Genomic DNA, 19,509 nt, shown 5'->3' with positions numbered 1-19,509 from the left:
GCTAATAGAGCATAATTGTAATTCTACGTAGAGTTTGGATACATAGAACTTTAAAGCATAAAGAAAAGGAGAAAGAATAGTTCTTGAAAGCCAAGTCAATTAGAAGTTGTCATAGATAAACAAAGAAATGCAATATTGATTGGTTGATCATTTCTCTTCTTCTTGGAAAATTAGTAAATAGTATTTTACTATAAGTGATATATCAAAAGTGAAGATTTAAAGTTTCATCTATGAATGAAATAAATGAAGACTTTTTCTCTTTAATCACCTCTATTTTAAGAAATGTTATTCGCTTCTTACTAGAAAGAAAGATTCCTAACAATTATAAGACAACTAATTGCAGTGCAAATGGTTATTGTTGCAAAATAAATTTTGGTGTTACAACAAAACACTTATTATTCTTATACCCACAAAATAGGTTTTCATAGAAAGAACAAGAACATTGATATCATAACTATTGATTGATTAATAATCTCAACAACCTAAGTACAAAATACTTATATAAAAATTCCTTAAACTTTTTTTTCTCCCTTTTTACACTGTTCGTTATGTTTTGGTGATGACAAATTGTGTTAGTCATGTAGTTAAATTCTTATGTAAGAGATTTATGAATCTCTTATGCATGTTGAGATATGTAAACTATTATATTTTTTTAATTAATTATTAATGAATTTATATTCTTTGTAATTTTATTTAGTTGTCTAATCATTAGTTTAATTGATTTGAAAAAAGATCTAATTAAACTAGACAATAAAAATTGAATTTTAAACTATAAAGATGAGTAATGCATGTTTGTTTTTATCTAATTTATGAATAGATTAATTAACCAATAAAAATATACAAATTTACTTTACATCTTATAAAGTGGATTATAGGATGTTTAAGCATGATTATGGTGTGAATTTTTATTATATTATATGATATTTTTACAATTGCTAACTCTAATGAGTAAAAAGTATTTATCATTGTTATAAAATAATGATAGTAAGTTAAGAATTAGTTAAAAGTTAGTTAGTTTCATGTATTATTTTTCTTAAATAATAAGTTGTTAGAATAAACACCAAACTAAAAATTTATAATTCTATCTGTATTCTTCTCTCTCTTATCAATAAAGATTTGAAATCTTTTTTTTTCTAGATTTCCTTATTCTTGTATGTTCTTCGTGTTTTTGTAGTATCCAAAACTAGCTTCTTCTATAACAATTGGGATGACCAATTATTCTTATATTTTTTGTTATATATAAAAAAATTGATTTTAAAATTTTAAAAGATCATATATGTACTAGTTAAACTTCATTGTCTAATATTATTTTTTTATTTCATTTTAAACCTAATATATATTAATTAAAATTAATTAAATATAAAAGAGAAATTAAAACAAGTAAACAACAAAAAAATAAATTTGATATTAATCATGTAAACAAAGCTTTAGTCTGTAAAACAAAAGTATAACAAATTATTGTTTATCAGAGTGAAACTGAAATTTTATTTTTAACATTGAATGCATTTTTTTTTTATCAAAATAAATAATTTTTACCATGATTTAAAACAACACTTTAAATATTTGTAAATATAAACTTTACTTAAATTTATTGAAAATTTATATTGCTAGAGTATAATTGACATACGGAAAGTGGCTGCAGATGGGTGATATCATACAATATAGTTAGCCATTCGTTTGAGAGGATGGGGATTGAGGGGGCCCACTGATATCACTACCAATGTGTTGTATTCTATCATCTCATCGGTGAGGATTTCTATCGCTAAAGCCTACAAATAAACGAAAAAAAGGGTTTTATTTGGTTTTCGTTTTGTTCATCCTTGCACGCTTCGTTCCTCTCTCTCTGTCACTCAGATTCAGGTTCCAACTTCTCTTCTCCTTCGCCGTTTAGGTTTCTGTTTGAAAATTTCGAAGCTCTGGTTTTCTCTCAATTCGAATCTGCGATTTTCAGTAGCCTTTTTTTTAACATCTCTTTGCGTTTCCTTCAGCAAATTCTATTTATTCTCTCATGGCTTCAGATTCCAAAAAGGATTTTCCAGCTGGTATGTACCGTCTCTTTGCTCTGTATTCGTAGATTTCTCGACGTAATAATTATAATAATAGTTATTGGATTGTTTTTCCCATCTGGTCTAAATTTTAACCTCGATCTCAATCTATGCTTATTTGTCTCTCTCTATATAAGATGTGTGAACTTTGAATTGAAGCATCGTGCTTGTCGAATCGAAATTTGAATACCATCTTGGTGTTTTCAAGCTAGATAATTATGAAATTATCCTCATACATGACTTTTACCTGTATTTAATATTTATATTTATGTATGAATGCAACGTGCAGCATTTGTACCCTTTATTCTTTACTTTGGGTGTACTGCACGTAGCTTTTTTTTTTTTCTTTTCTGAAATAAATTAAATATCACTTTCCCAATCCTGCAATGATCTCACAATAAAGTTTTTTTATTTATTCATGTGACTTTAAAATATAGCTGCTTCCGTGTAAATCAGAACAATAAGGGGTGCATTGTTTTTCACACTGTGGTTACTCCTGTTCCCATTTTCATTTGCTTCTCAAAAAGGTTTGGATAGGGATGTAGGCACGACAAAGAGTAAAAGTTGATGTCCTGGTCCCGGAAATTTGAAGTTGCATTATTCTATAAATACTTGCTCTTTGAAGCTTTGCTTAATGAGTCCTGGCTAAAACACTATTGTTGTTGCACTTATCGTCACAAGTGTATCTGTATCACACTACTGGCACTCACGAGGTTAGCATTTACATTGGCCTCCTTTTCCTTGTAGAACAAATCATTATTTAACGGTTCTGTTTTTTATCTGCTTATTGGTGCTTTCTTTGTTTGATTTACTCCTGAATTATTTTTACTTTTGTGCCCATCATTTATATTTATATGTATATATATTTTAATTTTGTTTTAACTTTTAGTGTCAGCATGTAGCTGTTATAGTTTCTTGAATCTTGAAACTGCATTATTTTCACACATGTTGAGATTTTCTTAGATGACAAAGCTGGTACAGCAGAGAATAAAACTTCCAAAGATGAAACATCCCCTAAAGATTCGCAAGCAGGACAAAGAGCTACTTCTGGACCTGCAACTGGGTTTCCAGGCAACCCTTTTGATTTCTCAGCAATGTCTGGTCTGCTCAATGTAAATCACGATCTCCATTGTTTTTCTTATTTGTATTAGATGTGTAATGTCTGTGTATTTATTGATAATTAGGCCATGTTAGTTATTAATGACATTGAGCATGTTTGCATGCACTTTATGAGCAAATACCATCTTATAGATATTGATGTTTTTATTCATGCATGCATGTTTTCTTAGTGGTGCTTTGGATTTTGAGAATATGGTTGGACAATGAAGCCAAGTTTCATGAAAAAAAATAATCAGAAAATTGTCAGAGATCTTAACTGCTGACTGTGAGACTTAAATAGGATTGTATTTGTCTTTTCCTTCAAAGCTTTATCAAGCATGAGACTAGAGGAGTGAGCCTTTTGTATTGGTTGCTGATTTGGAAAAGATTGTGGCTGATAGTATCTATCTTTGAATTAATCTTTTAAGGCCTGTCTATTGGAATCTGTTGTTGAAAAATTAAAATGAGAAGCATTTAATGGCATTTAAGCTCATGGTATGGTTTGACTTGAGTCTTCCCTTTTTCATTTTTTACTCTCAAGGGAATGATGTTTGTCATATGTTTTGAGTTGACTCTCAATTTCTAATCTATATTGATATTTTTTCACATAGGCTTTCTAATGCTTAAATGTGAAATGCATAGGATCCTAGTATCAAGGAGTTGGCTGAACAAATAGCAAAAGATCCATCATTCAATCAGATGGCTGACCAGCTTCAGAAAACTTTTAAAGGAGCTACACAGGATGGTATCCCTAACTTTGATAATCAGCAATACTTTGCAACCATGCAACAGGTCATGCAGAATCCTAATTTTATGACTATGGCTGAGCGCCTGGGTAATGCATTGATGCAGGTATTTTGTTAATTTCTCCCATTTGTTTTTGTTTCATCACTGTCATGAAAATTCTACTGTTGACAGAATATATATGCTGTCTATTATAGGATCCATCTATGTCTTCCATGCTTGAAAGTTTTGCTAATCCATCAAATAAAGATCAGCTTGAGGAGAGAATGGCACGCATCAAAGAAGATCCATCTTTGAAACATATTTTAGAGGAGATAGAGACTGGTGGTCCTGCTGCTATGATGAGGTTTAGAAGCTGAAGAATTATTTTATATTATCTTTAACTGTTTTGATGTTTCCATATTTCCACCATAATATGTTGTTGTCAAGTAACTTCTGAGGTAATTCTTTTAATTCAGGTACTGGAATGATGAGGATGTTTTGCGGAAGTTGGGACAAGCCATGGGTCTTGCAAATTCTGGAGAAGCAGCTGCTTCTGCTGAAAATTCTGGGGTAGATGAGACAGAAGATGTGGGAAATGAAGATGAATCAATTGTTCATCATACTGCTAGTGTTGGTGATGTGGAGGTGTGGCATGCACTATTTTTATACATACATATGCTCTTAAATCTATTCTCTTTTTGAAAGAAATCATAAATTTTTACTCTAGGTTGAAGAATTGAAGTTATTCTGATGAAACGGTGAAAGTGAAATGTTTAGGTGTGCTTGTGCATGTAACCATTTTAGCTAGAAGGTGCTAATGTGGAACTCATGAATTAGATTAAGTTCATGGGGAACTTGAAGAAATGATACCTTGCTTTGAGTGTAATGAGTTGTCTAATTATTGGGATTGAATCTTTTGGATCCTGCATGAATTGTCTAACAAAGATTCAAGTTGAGCCACAGTCAAGTAATTCAATTTTTGCAACTAGTGTTCTGTAGTGGGATGGATTATCAAATATTTCAACTTCAGCTTTTGAAAACTTGCCATCAGGATTCTTTGGAACCTGGAGTATCTACCAGTATAGCTTCTAGAATACTAGTTTCTCAGACAAATTAATTACATATGCTTTTCCTGGCAAATAAAATCCTTAGTTTGAAACAGCTACCTGTATACCCAACTGTATCCAAGTTTACCAAGGTCCTTGGTATAAAAAGGTATAAAACTACTGGCTACTTTTATATCCAACTGTTTTTTGAGGTTTGCAATTCCCTTCCTGTCATCACTTATAATAAGTGATAACAATATGATCCACATTGAGTACAAGTACTATAGTACCATTTTATGTTTGTGGCTTATAAAAATAAAGTGATCTGCAACAGTCTTATCAAAAATTAGACCACATTTTTGTTAAATATTTTGAAGCAATTTCGTGTAGATTTTAGGCCATGAATAGACCTTCTCAATTGACTTACATTCCATACTCTTAAATTTTCAGTTCCCCATAATTAAAATGATAAGGAATTTTCTGAATTGGAGTCTCTTTTGTCTATATTTCTGAGAATTTAGCTTTTAACCAAGATCAACTCTAAAAATTTCTCTCTTTTTCCTTTCATGTGACTTGCATCTCTCTCCATGTTTCAATGCCTCTCTCTTCTTCGTTATCTCTGTTCTTCCTTGCAGACACTAGCAGGGGAAATCGCGGCTTTTCGCATGCTTCTTGGGTGCTATTGTGAGAACTTTTGAAAACCAAAAAATGTACTGAATTTTTAATGTTGCAGAACCATGTATCGCGGAGTATTTTTTGGGTGGGTGGGTGGAAACTAAAAAATGGCTTTGAAATGGGTTTTAAAAAACTGATTGTGCCTCCACATTTTTGCACCCTCTTTTCTTTGACCTTTTAGTATTGTGCGACCCATCAATCCCCTACCCTACGGTAATTTTCCAGTGAATTGCTTGTGTTTTCCCGCCAGTTTCTAGTGTTTTTGGCAGACTATTGTTTTTTGACCCTTGTTCTACATTTTCTGCCAAGTGCTTTGTTTTTTTCTTTATGTTTTGCTATTGTTTGGCAAGCTCTTCTCCCCTCGTTGCCTGTTTCTTTTTTTGTTCTTAGCTGTCAAGTGCTCTGTTTTGCCATAGGTTTCAGTTTCCAGCTACTTTGTTCTTTTATTTATTTTGTCTAAGTCTTTCCTCATTCAGTTCTAATTTTATTTGACTTTCAATGTTTTGTTACTTTAAAAGCATTGAGTTGGAGGCTTAAACTTATTTATTTCCTTGACTTTTATTGTCATATGCTTAAATTTATTGTCTAAACCTCATTATATCAGCTTTCCTTGACATTCCTTTTTTTTTTTTTTTCCTCAAACCATTTTCCCCTTCGCCATGCTTCTGCCATTCACGATTGATAACATTGCCTACATAAGCATTTTATGCGTGATTTGTGCTTATTCAGAATTAGATCCTCACTTGTTCTGTTATTATTTTAATTCTTTGTGGAATAGATTGTCCAGATATTTGGTCTAAGGGACTAAGTGTTACCCCAGCTCTATAGATCAATTTGGTTTAGTGGTTTTCTTGTAGAAGTAAAGAGGCTAATTTTTATGGGATCATGCAATTTATGCTATTACTTGGTGCAGTTGGTTGGAATATAAAACTTGTATTTTCAAGGACATTTTACTGGCTTCTTGTGGTGATTTTGAATAAGATTAGGTGATTTGCTTATATTTGGTGCAAAGCACATGATCTTTTTAAGGGAGCTGCCTTAATAAATTTGTAGAGGGATTCAGTAGCTTTTATCCATTGATATTTTCTCTTTATTGTTGTTATTTTGTTTCCTCTTTTTCCTTAAATATGAAGAATAGCTTATCTTTTGAGTTCTTTGTTGTTTTTACTTCCAGATTTCTTCTTTTATCAATAAAAAACTTCATCTTATAAGGTTTTGGAGAATACGAGTCTAATGAAACTTGTGAAATCATTTCTAGAAAAGGTGGCTTAGAATCTTCTAAATTAAGCTCTACAAGAAACTCTTTTTAAATTTATGGAAATTAACCATTTATTATAGCAGTTGCATTTTGAATTTTGGGTTTTCATGCCCTAGACAAGGCTTGTATGCTTTTCTTTTGTTAATTTCATGTTTTTAAACAGAACATTGTTAATTTTGTTCAGTTTTGATTTGGTTATTAAGCTTTATGTATCTAGTTATGTAATTCTTAAATTCAGCTATTATTACCATTGGGTTTGATTTGAAATATATGAAGGCTAAAATTTTACAAAATTCAATCAGGGCTTGAAAAATGCACTAGCCTCTGGTGCTGACAAAGATGAAGAAGATTCAGAGGGAAGAACTGCTTTGCATTTTGCATGTGGATATGGCGAGGTATGCTAATATTCTCAGAAAAAATATTTTCTGGTCTTTTATAGGTTACTTTTTGCTTCTTTGAATTTCTGCTTAATGTTGGGTGGTTGCCTTGGCTTTGTTTAAAACATGGTGCGAAGGAAATGAAGGATGCCTTAAGGCTCAGAATGTTATTTAGTAAAATTCTGTAGCTTTGATTGTTTCTTCCACTGTGGTGGGTATAGGGTGAGATTCAATTTCTGAATCATTGCTGAAATTAGGGGTGAGTATGGGTTGGGTTTATTGACATGACCATTGGATGCATCTGAAATTTCCTACTGTCTGACTTCTCTTTGGGTAATGGAGAAGCTATTTTAGTTAAAAAAAAAAAAACACAACAGAAAATGACAATATGCATTGGGAGGTTTGGATGGGTTGCAGATTGGAGAAGAAAGCACAAGAACAATGAGGGATGCAGTTGGAATGAGGAGATGAAGTGCAAGTAAAAAAGTTTATGTGTAAGGTTTGTTTGGAATCAGCTGCCTATTAATTTTTTTCATTGGCAGGCAGGTACTTTCTTGGTGAATAATCTGCTCTGCAATCTTGGTCAATACTGGGTGTGTTCTTCCAGCTTGGGCTTTGGAGCATATTTATGTGATATGTTTTAACAATTTTGAAAAGTGATGAGCATACAACTAAACATAAAATTACAAAGGGACTACTGAGAGACATATCATTCTTTGCTTCGTTGTCAGTGTCGTGAGTGTGAATAGAAAAATGGTAACAAGATTTGAATCCATCTAGTTTGCTGAATGCTTTGCAATTTTAAATGCATTTTTTCACCCTTAGGCTTTGTTTGGATGCGAGGTGAAATAGAAAGAAAGGAAATAGAGGAGAAAGAAATAACAGGATGAGAAATAGAGTGGAAATAGAGTGAACAATATTTGATATTTGGATGAGTTGAAATAGGACGGAAGAAAATGATAAAAAATTCCTTCCATTTTTTGGATGAATAAGAGTGTAGAAAAAAATAATTGAATTGTGTTAAGAATATTCATAAAAGAATACAATTGAGTTAAAAAATTTGAATTTTCTTATTTTAATTTTTTTCTTAATAAAATTTATTTTAATTTTTGTATAATTTTTATGTTATTTTAATTTTTTAAATGAAAATTAAAAAATAATTCCTTAGTCATCCCCCTCCCCTGTTCATTTCTGCAGCTCTTTGGGTTTTTCCTTTTTTGTGGGACCCACAGAAAAACCCTTGTTCCTCCCTACCCTCGTCCAAACGTGGAAATTTTTAATTTCCCCTCCACTTCCTTCCCTACCGTATTTCACCCCAATCCAAACAGCACCTTAATTATTTTATGGGGCAGCTTTCATTTGGTCTTTTTAGACATGGTTATTATCAACCTCTGTTGCTGTAATTTTCCCTTTTGATTACACTCAAAAGTCTTTTCTCATTAGGTGTGATTAGTATGTGGATTGAACAATGCATTTTGTTCTTTCAATTTATTATTCAAATGAAAAAGAAAATTGGGCGTAGTTCAATATCAATTCATGTTATGGAGAACCATGATGCCAACACAAGTAAAGTGGCTTTGGTGGTTCATTGTATTTTTTGGAATAATGTTCAGATTCCACACAAAATATTGGTACTGTGGAGATAACAGTTGCAATTGTGGAAATGTTGATGTTTAACAATACTGGCAGTAATGGTGGGGGAAAGTTGCAATGGCTCTGGTGGTAACATTGATGGTAGTGGTGTTGATGATGGATAGTGGCAATGATAGCTGTAATGGTGGGGGGTGGACTGAAGAGTGGCAACGGTGGCAATGTGAATGGATAGTACTATTTGGGTACTCCTGCAAGCATCGTGAAAACTCATCAGGAAGTATAATTTGAATCCTTACTAGGCGCTTTTTAATGATATCATTTCAGGTGAAATGTGCTCAAGTTCTACTTGAGGCTGGAGCGAAAGTCGATGCTTTGGATAAGAATAAGAACACTGCTCTTCATTATGCAGCTGGTTATGGCAGGAAGGACTGTGTGGCTCTTCTCCTTGAAAATGGTGCTGCCGTGTAAGTAGCCTTTTCATCTTGTGTTGTGAAAACTACCAAATATTCATACCGGTGCTTCAAAAACCATATAGTTACTATTGGTGCTTAATTAGATTTTAGTATGCATTGTTTATTCTTTTTCCCTCCTTCAATTTGCAGTACTCTCCAGAATATGGACGGGAAAACTCCTATAGATGTTGCCAAGCTAAACAATCAAAATGAAGTCCTGAAGCTACTCGAGAAAGATGCTTTCCTGTAGTTGTAATGCATGTTCCCATGCTGTCACCAACAGGCAAGGGGGTTACTGAGGGAAAATAGAAGGCATACATTTGACTTTATTTTTCTTTTGGTTTCTTCTAAGCGTTTAGTGTGTTAAACCAAATTCGCTTAACGGTGTTGGATGCGAGTTACCATAGAATTTCTTATCTATGTTCTTGTAATGCATTGATTGTTACACTGCATGATTTTGAAGATTAGTGCCGTCATGATTTTACTTCATGCTTCAATTTTACAAATAGTAAATTATTTTGTCGCAAAATTCTGGTTCAAGTGGTTTCGCGTTCATATAATAAGCTAAAATTAAAGGCGAGAACAAAACATCGGCCGAAGTTGGAAGGTTTTGATCGAGGTGACCGAATTGCCTACATCAAAACTTGAATTTCTTTCCCTTTGTTGATACTTTAGTACAGTTAGAGGGACTTGGAATGTAACGAGAATGGTTTAAACCCGTCACATGCAAAAATCACAACCCTGAACAACCCCCGGCCCCCCCCCCCCCCCCCAAAAAAAAAAGGAAACTTGAATTTAAAAACTTAAAATTTCTTTTTATTTTCCTCCTCCGAACGTGTTGCGTACTCATCCTACTGATGCCATGTCATTTTTCCCTCGTTTATTGATACTACCTGACTTGAAAACTGGTCAAATCGATCAAAGGGTAGTGTTAATTCTTATATCTGATTTTATATCTGTCCTTGTTAATTCTTAGAAGCTGTAGTGTTATGCGTAATGCCATTTCCGTTTGAGGACAACATACATATCCTCGCAAGTCAAATTTGCTTACAACAGGTCCAAACTAAAATTTCCCAATATAAAGTTTCATGCAAATTTCATCACGAGATCACGGTCTTTAGGTTTGGGGTTAGACGGAGGAGGCTGTAAGGATGCAGTTTAGGAGTTGAACACAATCAAGGAGTCCAAATTTTGTGCTTTAGGAAATCATGCCTTAAGTTGTAAACACAAGAGTTAAGCTTTGATGTGTACAGACTTTTAGGCAATGATTCTATGGCTAACTAATCTAAACAATGTTTTTATTAATCTTTCACGTGTCGAATATATTTATATCTTACATCTATAATAAATCAAGCAACTAATCAGCTTTCTTTAATGGCTTCTCCGAGTTTAATAGGCAAATCAAGTTAATGACATTACTAAATTATGTCTAACAATGAAATCAATTATATTTTCTTCTCCTTAACTTAGATTTGCATAATGACTCCTGGACTTGAATGGCCACTTGGACTAATAGATAACCAACAATGCACTTAGTTAACGACACTGGACAGAGAAAAGTCTTAATTTGATGACAAAGGCGTGAAATCTAAGGGCTGGAAAAGATTTTATCTCCCATAGTTCGAGGTTCATGCATTTATGAATTGTCTATTTACGAATTGTCTTCAAAATAGTGTTCAAATACTAGAGCATAACCATTAAAAATAATATAAAATTAATCTTTAATTAAAAAGTTTTTCAATCATTAAAATTCAATTAGACCTTTAGCCTCTTAGTGAGTTATTTTTATCTTTGGGTCTCTCATTAGTAAGATTCTCCTGACTGGTTTAGTCTTGTAAGGACCCCTAACCTACTAAAAGATAAGCCAACCATCTTCTTTGCGCTGCTCAAATGAAAGATAAGATTCATATTTTAAAACCTAAAACAAATGAAGTACAAAAGATAGATGAAGAGAATTTCAGTTCGTTCGAGCCTTTTTCTTATGCATTTGAAGACCTAATGTGTAGTGACGACACGAATGATTTAGTTGCTCAAGTTCTCCGAGTTGACAACCACAATAACAAAAAAGAAAAAAAAAAAGTAACAACAACAATCTTTAATGCTTACTAAGTTTACAATGAATTTTGTAATGAGTAAATAAATAAATTCAAGAGCAATGTGGGGAATTGAATTTTAGATCCTTCTTAAATTCTTTTAAGTGTGTTTTTGACATAATAATCGAATCAACGTCCTAATGCAAAGAATTAAATAGAAAGAGCATAATTACAATGAAATAATATTGAAACAAACTTGGATTTAAACAAATTGTAAAATTGTAAACGTACAACTTTCACAACAAACACTGAGAACTGTTGAATCTTCTAGTTGTCGGGTCTAACTCAATGTAAAATGTAAACTTTCGCAACCACTTCTCACATGTTTTTGTATAACTGTTTGTACTTTGTCGCACATGATCTGCTTTACGCATTTTGTTCTTCAACTGGTGATAATTGCTGGTAAACCACTAGTAACCTTTGACAATTGCTCTAAGACTCGCTGCTTTTTGACATATTTGTAATGCCCCAGATTTTGTAAATAATATTTTAATTACACACACACACACATATATGAGTTGCCATATGTTGGATGTTTGGGTATGTGATGATGATGTGTATTAGATAATGGTAGAAATACATATGTGAGTATGATGTGAATATTAATCTTTGGATTGAGATTGAACATATTTGAATTGTGACTGGGTTGGAATTAATTGAAAATTTGGCTAATTGTGTAATGCAGGGGTGTTCTCGTTGTAGCGAGAAGGCCCTGGGCATGAAGCATGAGTCTGTGTCGTTCTCGTTGCAGTGAGAGAAGTCGCGCTACAGCGAGAGGGCCCTGGGAGAAGGGGGTGATTCTGTTGCATTCTCGCCGTAGCGAGAAGCTCCTCGCTGTAGTGAGAAGGCAAAAGAGATGGGTGCATTTTTGGGTGCAGTTTTGCTGTAGCGAGAGTGTCTCGTTGTCGCGAGATTCTGTAGAAACCAAAGTACAGTTTCTTCTAAAATTTTTGCTGTAGCAAGAAGGGGTGTCGCTGTAGCGAGTCATGCTGTCGTGGAAGTGTCGTGACCAGAAGGGTATTTGAAGGGTTTAGGGTTTGAAAAAAATAATCTTTTCACTTTCCCCTTTGAGATCTCTCTCTGTTCTCTCGATTTCTAACCTATTCTTACTGATTAAATTGCCTCTTGTAACATCCCAAATTTCTGTCTACATGGCAAAGAGTGTTGATTATTAATTAGTGACTCTTTTGTTTGATTTTTAGTACTCTAGTTCAGTTCTTGCTACAACTGTTTAATCATATTATGTTCCCTGCTTGCATAATTATTTCTCCCAGGGTGTGTTTAGTTAATTTCGTATGTGTATGTCTATATGATTATGTGATGAAATTACCTTGACTTAACCAAAGGTTAGTGAGATTAGCCTGGGGGCGAGATAGTCTTTTGAGTCAGATGAATGGACCCTATTTCTTTCGTTCCCCTGATGATTGTTATTAATGTTACATAGTTCTTTTAATTCTTATTATTTGATTGTGTGATATGCTTTCTTAAATTTAAGTGGAACTGCACGTGTAACTTTCTTTATTTATATTGAATGTTCATTAGGTTCTAATAGTGGATGTACTTAAGTCTTTCATTATTCTGGTACCATGTACACTAAGTTAGACCATTAATGAGAGCCACCATCTATTTTTTTTTTACCCTAGAAGTCACGTGTACTACAAAGGGCCCAAGAGGCAAGTTTTAATCTTTCCTCATTTAGTGCTAGTAACTGAAAATTCATTCATGTCCAGGAGGGGGAGAGAATCAAATTTAATAGCCTAGGATTCTAGCCCAAATTAAGTATACTTAATGCAATTCCATTGTTCCAGGTTACCCTAAATAAATACAGCCGCCACCTCTTGGACTGCCATATTTTGATTGGATCTTATTTAAAAACTTTCCTTTTTTTTTATATAGTGCAACCGAAAATTTAAAGCCCCAATCCTCTTCTAGAAGGAAACATTCCATATTCTCGGCACTTACACATAATTGCCACCCTATTCATTAATACGCCTCATGATTTTATTTAATACCCATCTTTTAAATAAGGTAATCAGATTTTCGTTATTTGTTTATGTAGGAAAGAGAAAGACACCGGCCATAATGACCTAGATTCTGAGCCTAAATAATTGCACTTAATGCAATTATTAATTCCCTAGTTACTCTAATTAGGTGTAGACGAGGATGGAGTTTTATTCCTTTCCTTAATTATAAACTTTCCATATTCTCGTGCACATTTAATTAAGGTAGGTTATTAATCATAAATTAGCGAGAATCTTGTAGTTAATTAGAGAAGATACCCTTGCCTTTCCATTTACTCGAAGAAACCCCCCTATTTCCTCATTCAACCGCCATTAAACTCCCTTAATTACCCACCTACATTAAATACCATAGGGGAGTGAAAAGGCGCCTGCTTGATTCCCTCCACATTAATCCAATCGGTTACATGCATTTAGTGGGCGTACCAATCAGCTTGAAACATTCCACCTGAGGCACTTAATTCCCCGGAACCGTGCCTGACATCAACTATATATATTCCTTCCTTAATTACCTTGTATTTATGGTAAAACCCTAGGGAGATTTGTGTGAATGCATGGCTAAAAGTGGCGCCACCTTCCATCAGAAAATTTAAGTAGCCACCCTGCATTAATTGCATGGCATTACCGAAAACAATCAATCATTCACATTATTTTGTTCCTAATAACCATGTTTTAAATTGCTTAAAATCGAGGGGCCTCTCCTGCCTCATTTAAACCATCATTAAAGTTACCTAATTTACCTCTTAACCGCATTTAACCTCATGAGAAAAACAAAGGAAAAACCTACTCAACTTCCTTCTGGAGTTGACCTAGCTGCCAGCCTGCACTTAATGTACAGCCAAAAACTTAGCATCATATTTATGGAAATTATGCTCCATTAATTGCATGCAATTATTTCCTGTTTTATGGCACTGGCCACACGTCCAAGGCAGAGAGAAAGGCACCACCTTTTCACTAACCACTCAAAATAACATCACCCTTTTCAATTTGTGGGACACAAAGGGTTTGAACCTGTTTCCCTCCACAACAAACCCTAGCCGCCAACGTGCATTAATTACCCACTCTTACCTAGGTCAAACCTCCATTTCAGTTACTCCATCATGATGAATGGCGTGTGGAGATGTGTGGATCACCTACGGCTTGCTTCTTTTACACACTGTGCATTGAATGCTCTTGAGAATGCGCATCACCTGCACCTGGACACCATGAGACGTGACTATTCAAGTGAGAAGGCGAAAGGGTGTGTCACTTCGCCTAACCTAACCCTAAAACCCTTCTTGTGCAACTCACCGCCAGCCTTTGGAAGATGAATGGGCAAAGCTTTAAGCCACACTATATAAGAACGCCTTCTAATCCTCACGCGCCCTTTTTCCCTTATTTTCAAAAACACTCTCAACCTCACCACTTCTCTTCTCTCTCGACACATTCTCACCCTCTCACAAAACCTCTACTCACCTTTTTCTCTGGTGGACAACACACTCCATCACCAACCTCAAGGAGGCGACAAAACACCAAGGACTCAAGTTGTGATCAAGATCCTGCTAGTACCAAGACCAAGCCTTCCACTCTATCTCTCTTTCTCATACCAAACAAGGTTAGGGGAGCTCTTGTTTGCGCTTGAATGCATGTGGTTGTTCGTTGACTTGTAAACTTTACATGCACTCTCTTCTTCTTGTTTTCATCTCCGATCTTCATCAATAAAATTTACATGCAAACCATTTTTCTTCATCTCGTGGTGATTTTATTTGGTTAGTATTCTGAAAATCCATGTTTTGTAACTTGCGTGAACTTGATTGTGGCTGAAATAGTTTTGCATGTTGATAATATTGAAATCCTTGTATAAGTCTCGATTGTTTACCTTTATTATTGAATAAAGTTAGTAACTTTGATGAATATCCGATTGCATGCTAAAGTAACTATATGAATCCTTGTGTTCTTTTCAATTTTCATCGACTACCCTCCATCCTTTTGTTTTAACTGAGGAACTACTCACCTTTTTCTCTCGGTTTGATTCTGTATGACCAAGGAACGCTTTTTCTTAACCATGAAAGAATTCTCCTACCACCTAATCACTATTTTACGAAAAATTTGTGGTAGAAAAGAGTTGCATTTGTGATTAAACTGCGGTTATTTCCATGATTCTTTGATGATTATTTTGTTTGTGAAGGTACATTTCGACTATGATATTTTAACGAAATTTTTATAACTATCTCCATCTTCTCTCCTTTTCTTTTATTCTCGGACTGTGGACGAATGGTTCTTCTTTTCTTTGAACGTACTAGCTCTTATGAGCGTGGATTTGGTTATGTGGTTTGTGACCTTTGGGAATTGAATGTGCATTCAAAAACAGTGAAGTGAGAATGCGGTTACGAAACTCTTATGTGTATGATATGGAAGATGGAGAGTCAAGGTCATAGTTTAGCACAGCTGAGGGATGTGAGTGTTCAGGTTCGAGGGAAGGACCTTGGGGGTAGTGGAGGGAGGTTGCCCCAATGGTGCGGAATAGCTCACTGCGGCCGGGACACGTCGCCATCGAAACCTCCACTAATCCTGACGCGAGCAAGCATTACTGAGGATTGTTGAAGGGCTCGTTCCTGAGGGACCGAAATGGTCAAATGGAAGAATATTCCTGATGGATTTCGTACAATGTTTGCTTGTAGGGAACGAGGGCCTCTGATCACCTTGACTGGAGGAATGGTGGGAACAAACTGAGGAAGTAGTGACGTTTTAAGCGTTAGTGTTTAAATTATGTTGTGACGAATCTCTGTGACTCAGCCTGCATTTTGTAACTGTTTATTGGCCATTTTGTTATGACTGTGTGTTTATTGAAATGTGACTTCGTAAGTGCTTGATACTACTCTGATTTTCTTCCTTATTCAATATCTGATGACTGATTGTATTGGAGCTCACCCTTTCTGTTCGTGTTCCATTGTTGTGTATTTGTGTGTATTGCATGATTGTATGACAGATGGACCCTCAGCGAGCAATGATATGGGGAAAGGACTCCGACAAGAAAGCAGTATGGAGATACGACCAAGCCACGCGTCTTCTCGTATACCAGGGGATGGTCTCCATGACCATAGGGCCTCTCACTGAAGGCGACTGGAAGCCTAGCTGGAGTGACCACCTTTTTGCAGACGTCTCTGTACCTCTACCTTCGGAACGGAGTATTATAATCCACTCACCCCCTTCTTCTCCACCACAAGAACCCCCAGCCAAACGTCTTAAAATTTTAATTGACAAAGGTAAGACCGTTATCGATCTTGACCCCGAACCTACCCCTCCTCCCAGTCCTACCCTTGCTCTTGAGTTAAAAGACGTCGAGGTTATCGAGTCCTCCGTCAGGCCAGCATCTCGCCACCTCCCACAGATTCGAGCATCTCCTCCCGATGAAGCCAGACCCTTTGTTCGACGCCCTTCACCACCACCACCTACTTCTCGATCGCCCCACTCACTATCGGCTGGATTGACAGCGACCCGAATGACCTGCCGCCTTCTCCTCGTCCTCAACCAGTGAACGACTCTCACGACTCCGACAGAATAGAGTCTGACCCCAGCGAGGATTCCTTTCCATCAGAGTTTTATTTGTAGTTGTTTTATTCTGTCATGGATTAATACTGCTCATAGGACTTGGGTTGTTTATATTATTTTGAAACACTAAACTTTGGGGTTATTTGGCTTTGATTTTTTTTTTTTTGTTGTTTACTGATAAATGCTTTCTATACTTGATCCTACATTGTAATTCATGAATGATAATTGAGAGTTTTAAGCTATTCATTGAGAAAATTTACTATTATTAATTTTATTTTATTCATATTTCAGAAAAAGGATCAAGAAGTGAAAGCCTTAAAGATGTCAAGAATTGAAGAAAAAGAAACCAGAGATATACACGGGCAAGTACATGCCCGTGTATATGAGCGTGTATCTTACTGGTCGCGTCAATTGAAGTGTATCATCAAGACCAGAGATGTACACGGCCAGATACACGGCCGTGTACATGAGCGTGTACTTGTCAGGAGAGATTTGAAGGACACCTATTAGAAGACAGAGATGTACACGGCCAAGTACATGGCCGTGTACTTGGGGGTGTACTTTTACGCGCATCAGAATTTTAACTTCTGCGAGAAAATTAACCCTAGGATAATTTCTATAAAAGGAGAACTGAACTCAAACCTAAGGGAGGCAGGTTTTTGGAGACGAAAGACTCAGAGACGGCAAGAGGATGGGATTAAGCATTTTTATTTCATCTCTTTTGTAATTTTAATTTCAAGATGTTTAGGTTCTAACTTTCTTTTGAGTATCTAGACGTAATGAATCCTAATTGACTAAATTTTCTGGAATTCTTCTAATGCTATTTCATGTTCCTTTCTCTTGGGTTTAATTGAGTAGTATCAATTTTCTCTATCTTGTTTTCTTGTTTGAATTTGAGTAAAATTCTTGCATGAATTTAACATTGCTCAATTAAAAAGACTTGAATGTGTTTCCAGAGATAGAAAGACGTGAGTTTTCTGTATTAGGATTAACCCTAATTATGGAATTCATAATGAACTTAATGCAACCTAGGGGTATTAATTAAGGAAGAGATTCTGATTAATCAACTGAGGGTTAGGAATCATTATCCTTGAGAAAGGTATTGATTTAAATTAGAATTTCCTACAGCGATAAGGGTTTGGAACCAAGTAGTTGAAGAAGAATTTCAGTTATTTGGACACTTAGGGGGATTTACAGTCTAGATACTTGCCTTTTTACATTGAATACCTTTAGTCATAATTTTTAATAATTTATTTTCACTAGAATATCTGTTCCTTTTAATTTATTATTCTTTTACTTTTAGCAATTTCATCAACAAGGTTTATTTCTCATATTTATTAACAATTACGCAATTAAGGAAAAGTTTCTTAATAACAGTCCCTGTGGATACGACACTTGATACTTTAATTTTAATTTTAATAATATTACTTCGACAACGGGTACACTTGCCCAGTGATCAGTTTTTACACACCATTTACCTTGGACACTTTGGTTGAATGGTTTTTAATATATATATATATATATACACACTTTTCTTTCACCAACATACTCTTTATTATATTTCCAATTTTTTTTTTTTATCTCTAACGGTATCGTCATTTTAAAGTCATCCTGTGAATAATTGGGGTAGTTAACATAAGTGACTTGTATGTTGTTGAGATGTGAGATAAATAAAATTATTAAATTATGATGAGTGAACTCGATGCAAGTATATTGTTATGATCGTTCTCTTCTAGTTAATTCGAGCTATTATAATAAATTGAATATTTGAGTTGGAATATGAATACTGTTTGATTGAGTTCTCTCACTCGTCTAATTTAGGTGTGCCATATTGTAGAATCTTAAGTCATATTATTAGTATATGGGGTTTTGGTAGAAATTAGGTGTTACACCTCCAAAGCTGTTTGGGAGCTAGATTGAAGGTGATAGTCACGTTTGGGGCTTTTGGAGGTGAGTTTCAATGGCTAGGGTTTCGATTTTCATTCCTCTTATCTGTTTTCTTGGTTCTCTTTGAGTTCTCATAGAATTTTTCTATGCATTTAGGACAAATTCTATGTGGAGGATGCTTTCATTGTTGATTTAAATTGTGGGTCTTCGATTTAAGGTAAGGGAGAAACTCTACCCTATCTCATTGTGTTTGAATCCATTATTTTGCTATGTGCTGTAATGTGAATGGCTGGAAATATGTGTGTCTTAATAGAATTGATTGGATTGTAGTGCGATTGTGGTGGAAAGGCTGTGTAGAATGTAGTGTGGTGGGTGTTGACCATTGTGTGTGATGAAAATTGGATGTTTGATTATAATTTGATTGATTGAGGCATACATGCCATGTGTGAAAGTGAATATTAAGGTGTGATTGAAAATGTGGGTGATTGAATGTGATTGCATGCTATTTGGTGATGATGAAAATGGGAAATGGTTGAATATGTGTGGAAATGGCATGTCGTGTGTGATTGCGAATATGTCTGAATATGTTGAAAGTTATGAATGGTTCAACGATACACTGAGAGTGTGGAAGATAGGGCAGTAGAAATACCTTGGAGAAGAGAGAGTGGTGGTGACACCAACAGTAAGCGTGGGTGCACCACAGGCCACAC

The 19,509-nt window shown here is 35.0% G+C and overlaps 1 protein-coding gene across 4 annotated transcripts; it reads left to right on the top strand.

Annotated features, from left to right (window-relative positions):
- Positions 1–1,686: 1,686 nt before the first annotated feature.
- LOC113846324 (ankyrin repeat domain-containing protein 2B-like) lies at positions 1,687–9,794 on the top strand. 4 transcript variants are annotated; one of them, XM_027474435.1, is made up of 10 exons: positions 1,749–1,860; positions 1,989–2,042; positions 2,573–2,758; positions 3,009–3,157; positions 3,786–3,995; positions 4,085–4,233; positions 4,346–4,514; positions 7,151–7,243; positions 9,143–9,282; positions 9,421–9,794. In XM_027474435.1, exons 4-10 carry the CDS (start codon positions 3,140–3,142, stop codon positions 9,518–9,520), a joined length of 879 nt encoding a protein of 292 aa, XP_027330236.1. In that variant the 5' UTR covers positions 1,749–1,860; positions 1,989–2,042; positions 2,573–2,758; positions 3,009–3,139; the 3' UTR covers positions 9,521–9,794. The 4 variants fall into 4 exon arrangements, 3 of the variants coding, with proteins under 3 accessions (XP_027330234.1, XP_027330236.1, XP_027330235.1); XM_027474433.1 differs by lacking the exon at positions 2,573–2,758 and having other exon boundaries at positions 1,687–1,860; XR_003501662.1 differs by lacking the exon at positions 2,573–2,758 and having other exon boundaries at positions 1,746–1,860; positions 7,768–9,282.
- Positions 9,795–19,509: the final 9,715 nt, after the last annotated feature.

Source organism: Abrus precatorius, unplaced genomic scaffold (genome assembly GCF_003935025.1).
Source record: "Abrus precatorius isolate BTA unplaced genomic scaffold, Abrus_2018 Scaffold8, whole genome shotgun sequence".
Classification (NCBI taxonomy): Eukaryota; Viridiplantae; Streptophyta; class Magnoliopsida; order Fabales; family Fabaceae; genus Abrus; species Abrus precatorius.
Note: the sequence above shows the minus strand (reverse complement) of the source record. Positions and strands in the feature narration are given on the sequence as shown.

Bases quoted from the DNA above. Each gene is read 5' to 3' on its own strand.
- LOC113846324 (XM_027474433.1), top strand. From the start codon at position 2,009: ATGGCTTCAGATTCCAAAAAGGATTTTCCAGCTG. The intron at 4,234-4,345 runs GTTTAGAAGCTG...CTTTTAATTCAG, and splicing joins GGTCCTGCTGCTATGATGAG to GTACTGGAATGATGAGGATG. The intron at 7,244-9,142 runs GTATGCTAATAT...ATATCATTTCAG, and splicing joins TTGCATGTGGATATGGCGAG to GTGAAATGTGCTCAAGTTCT.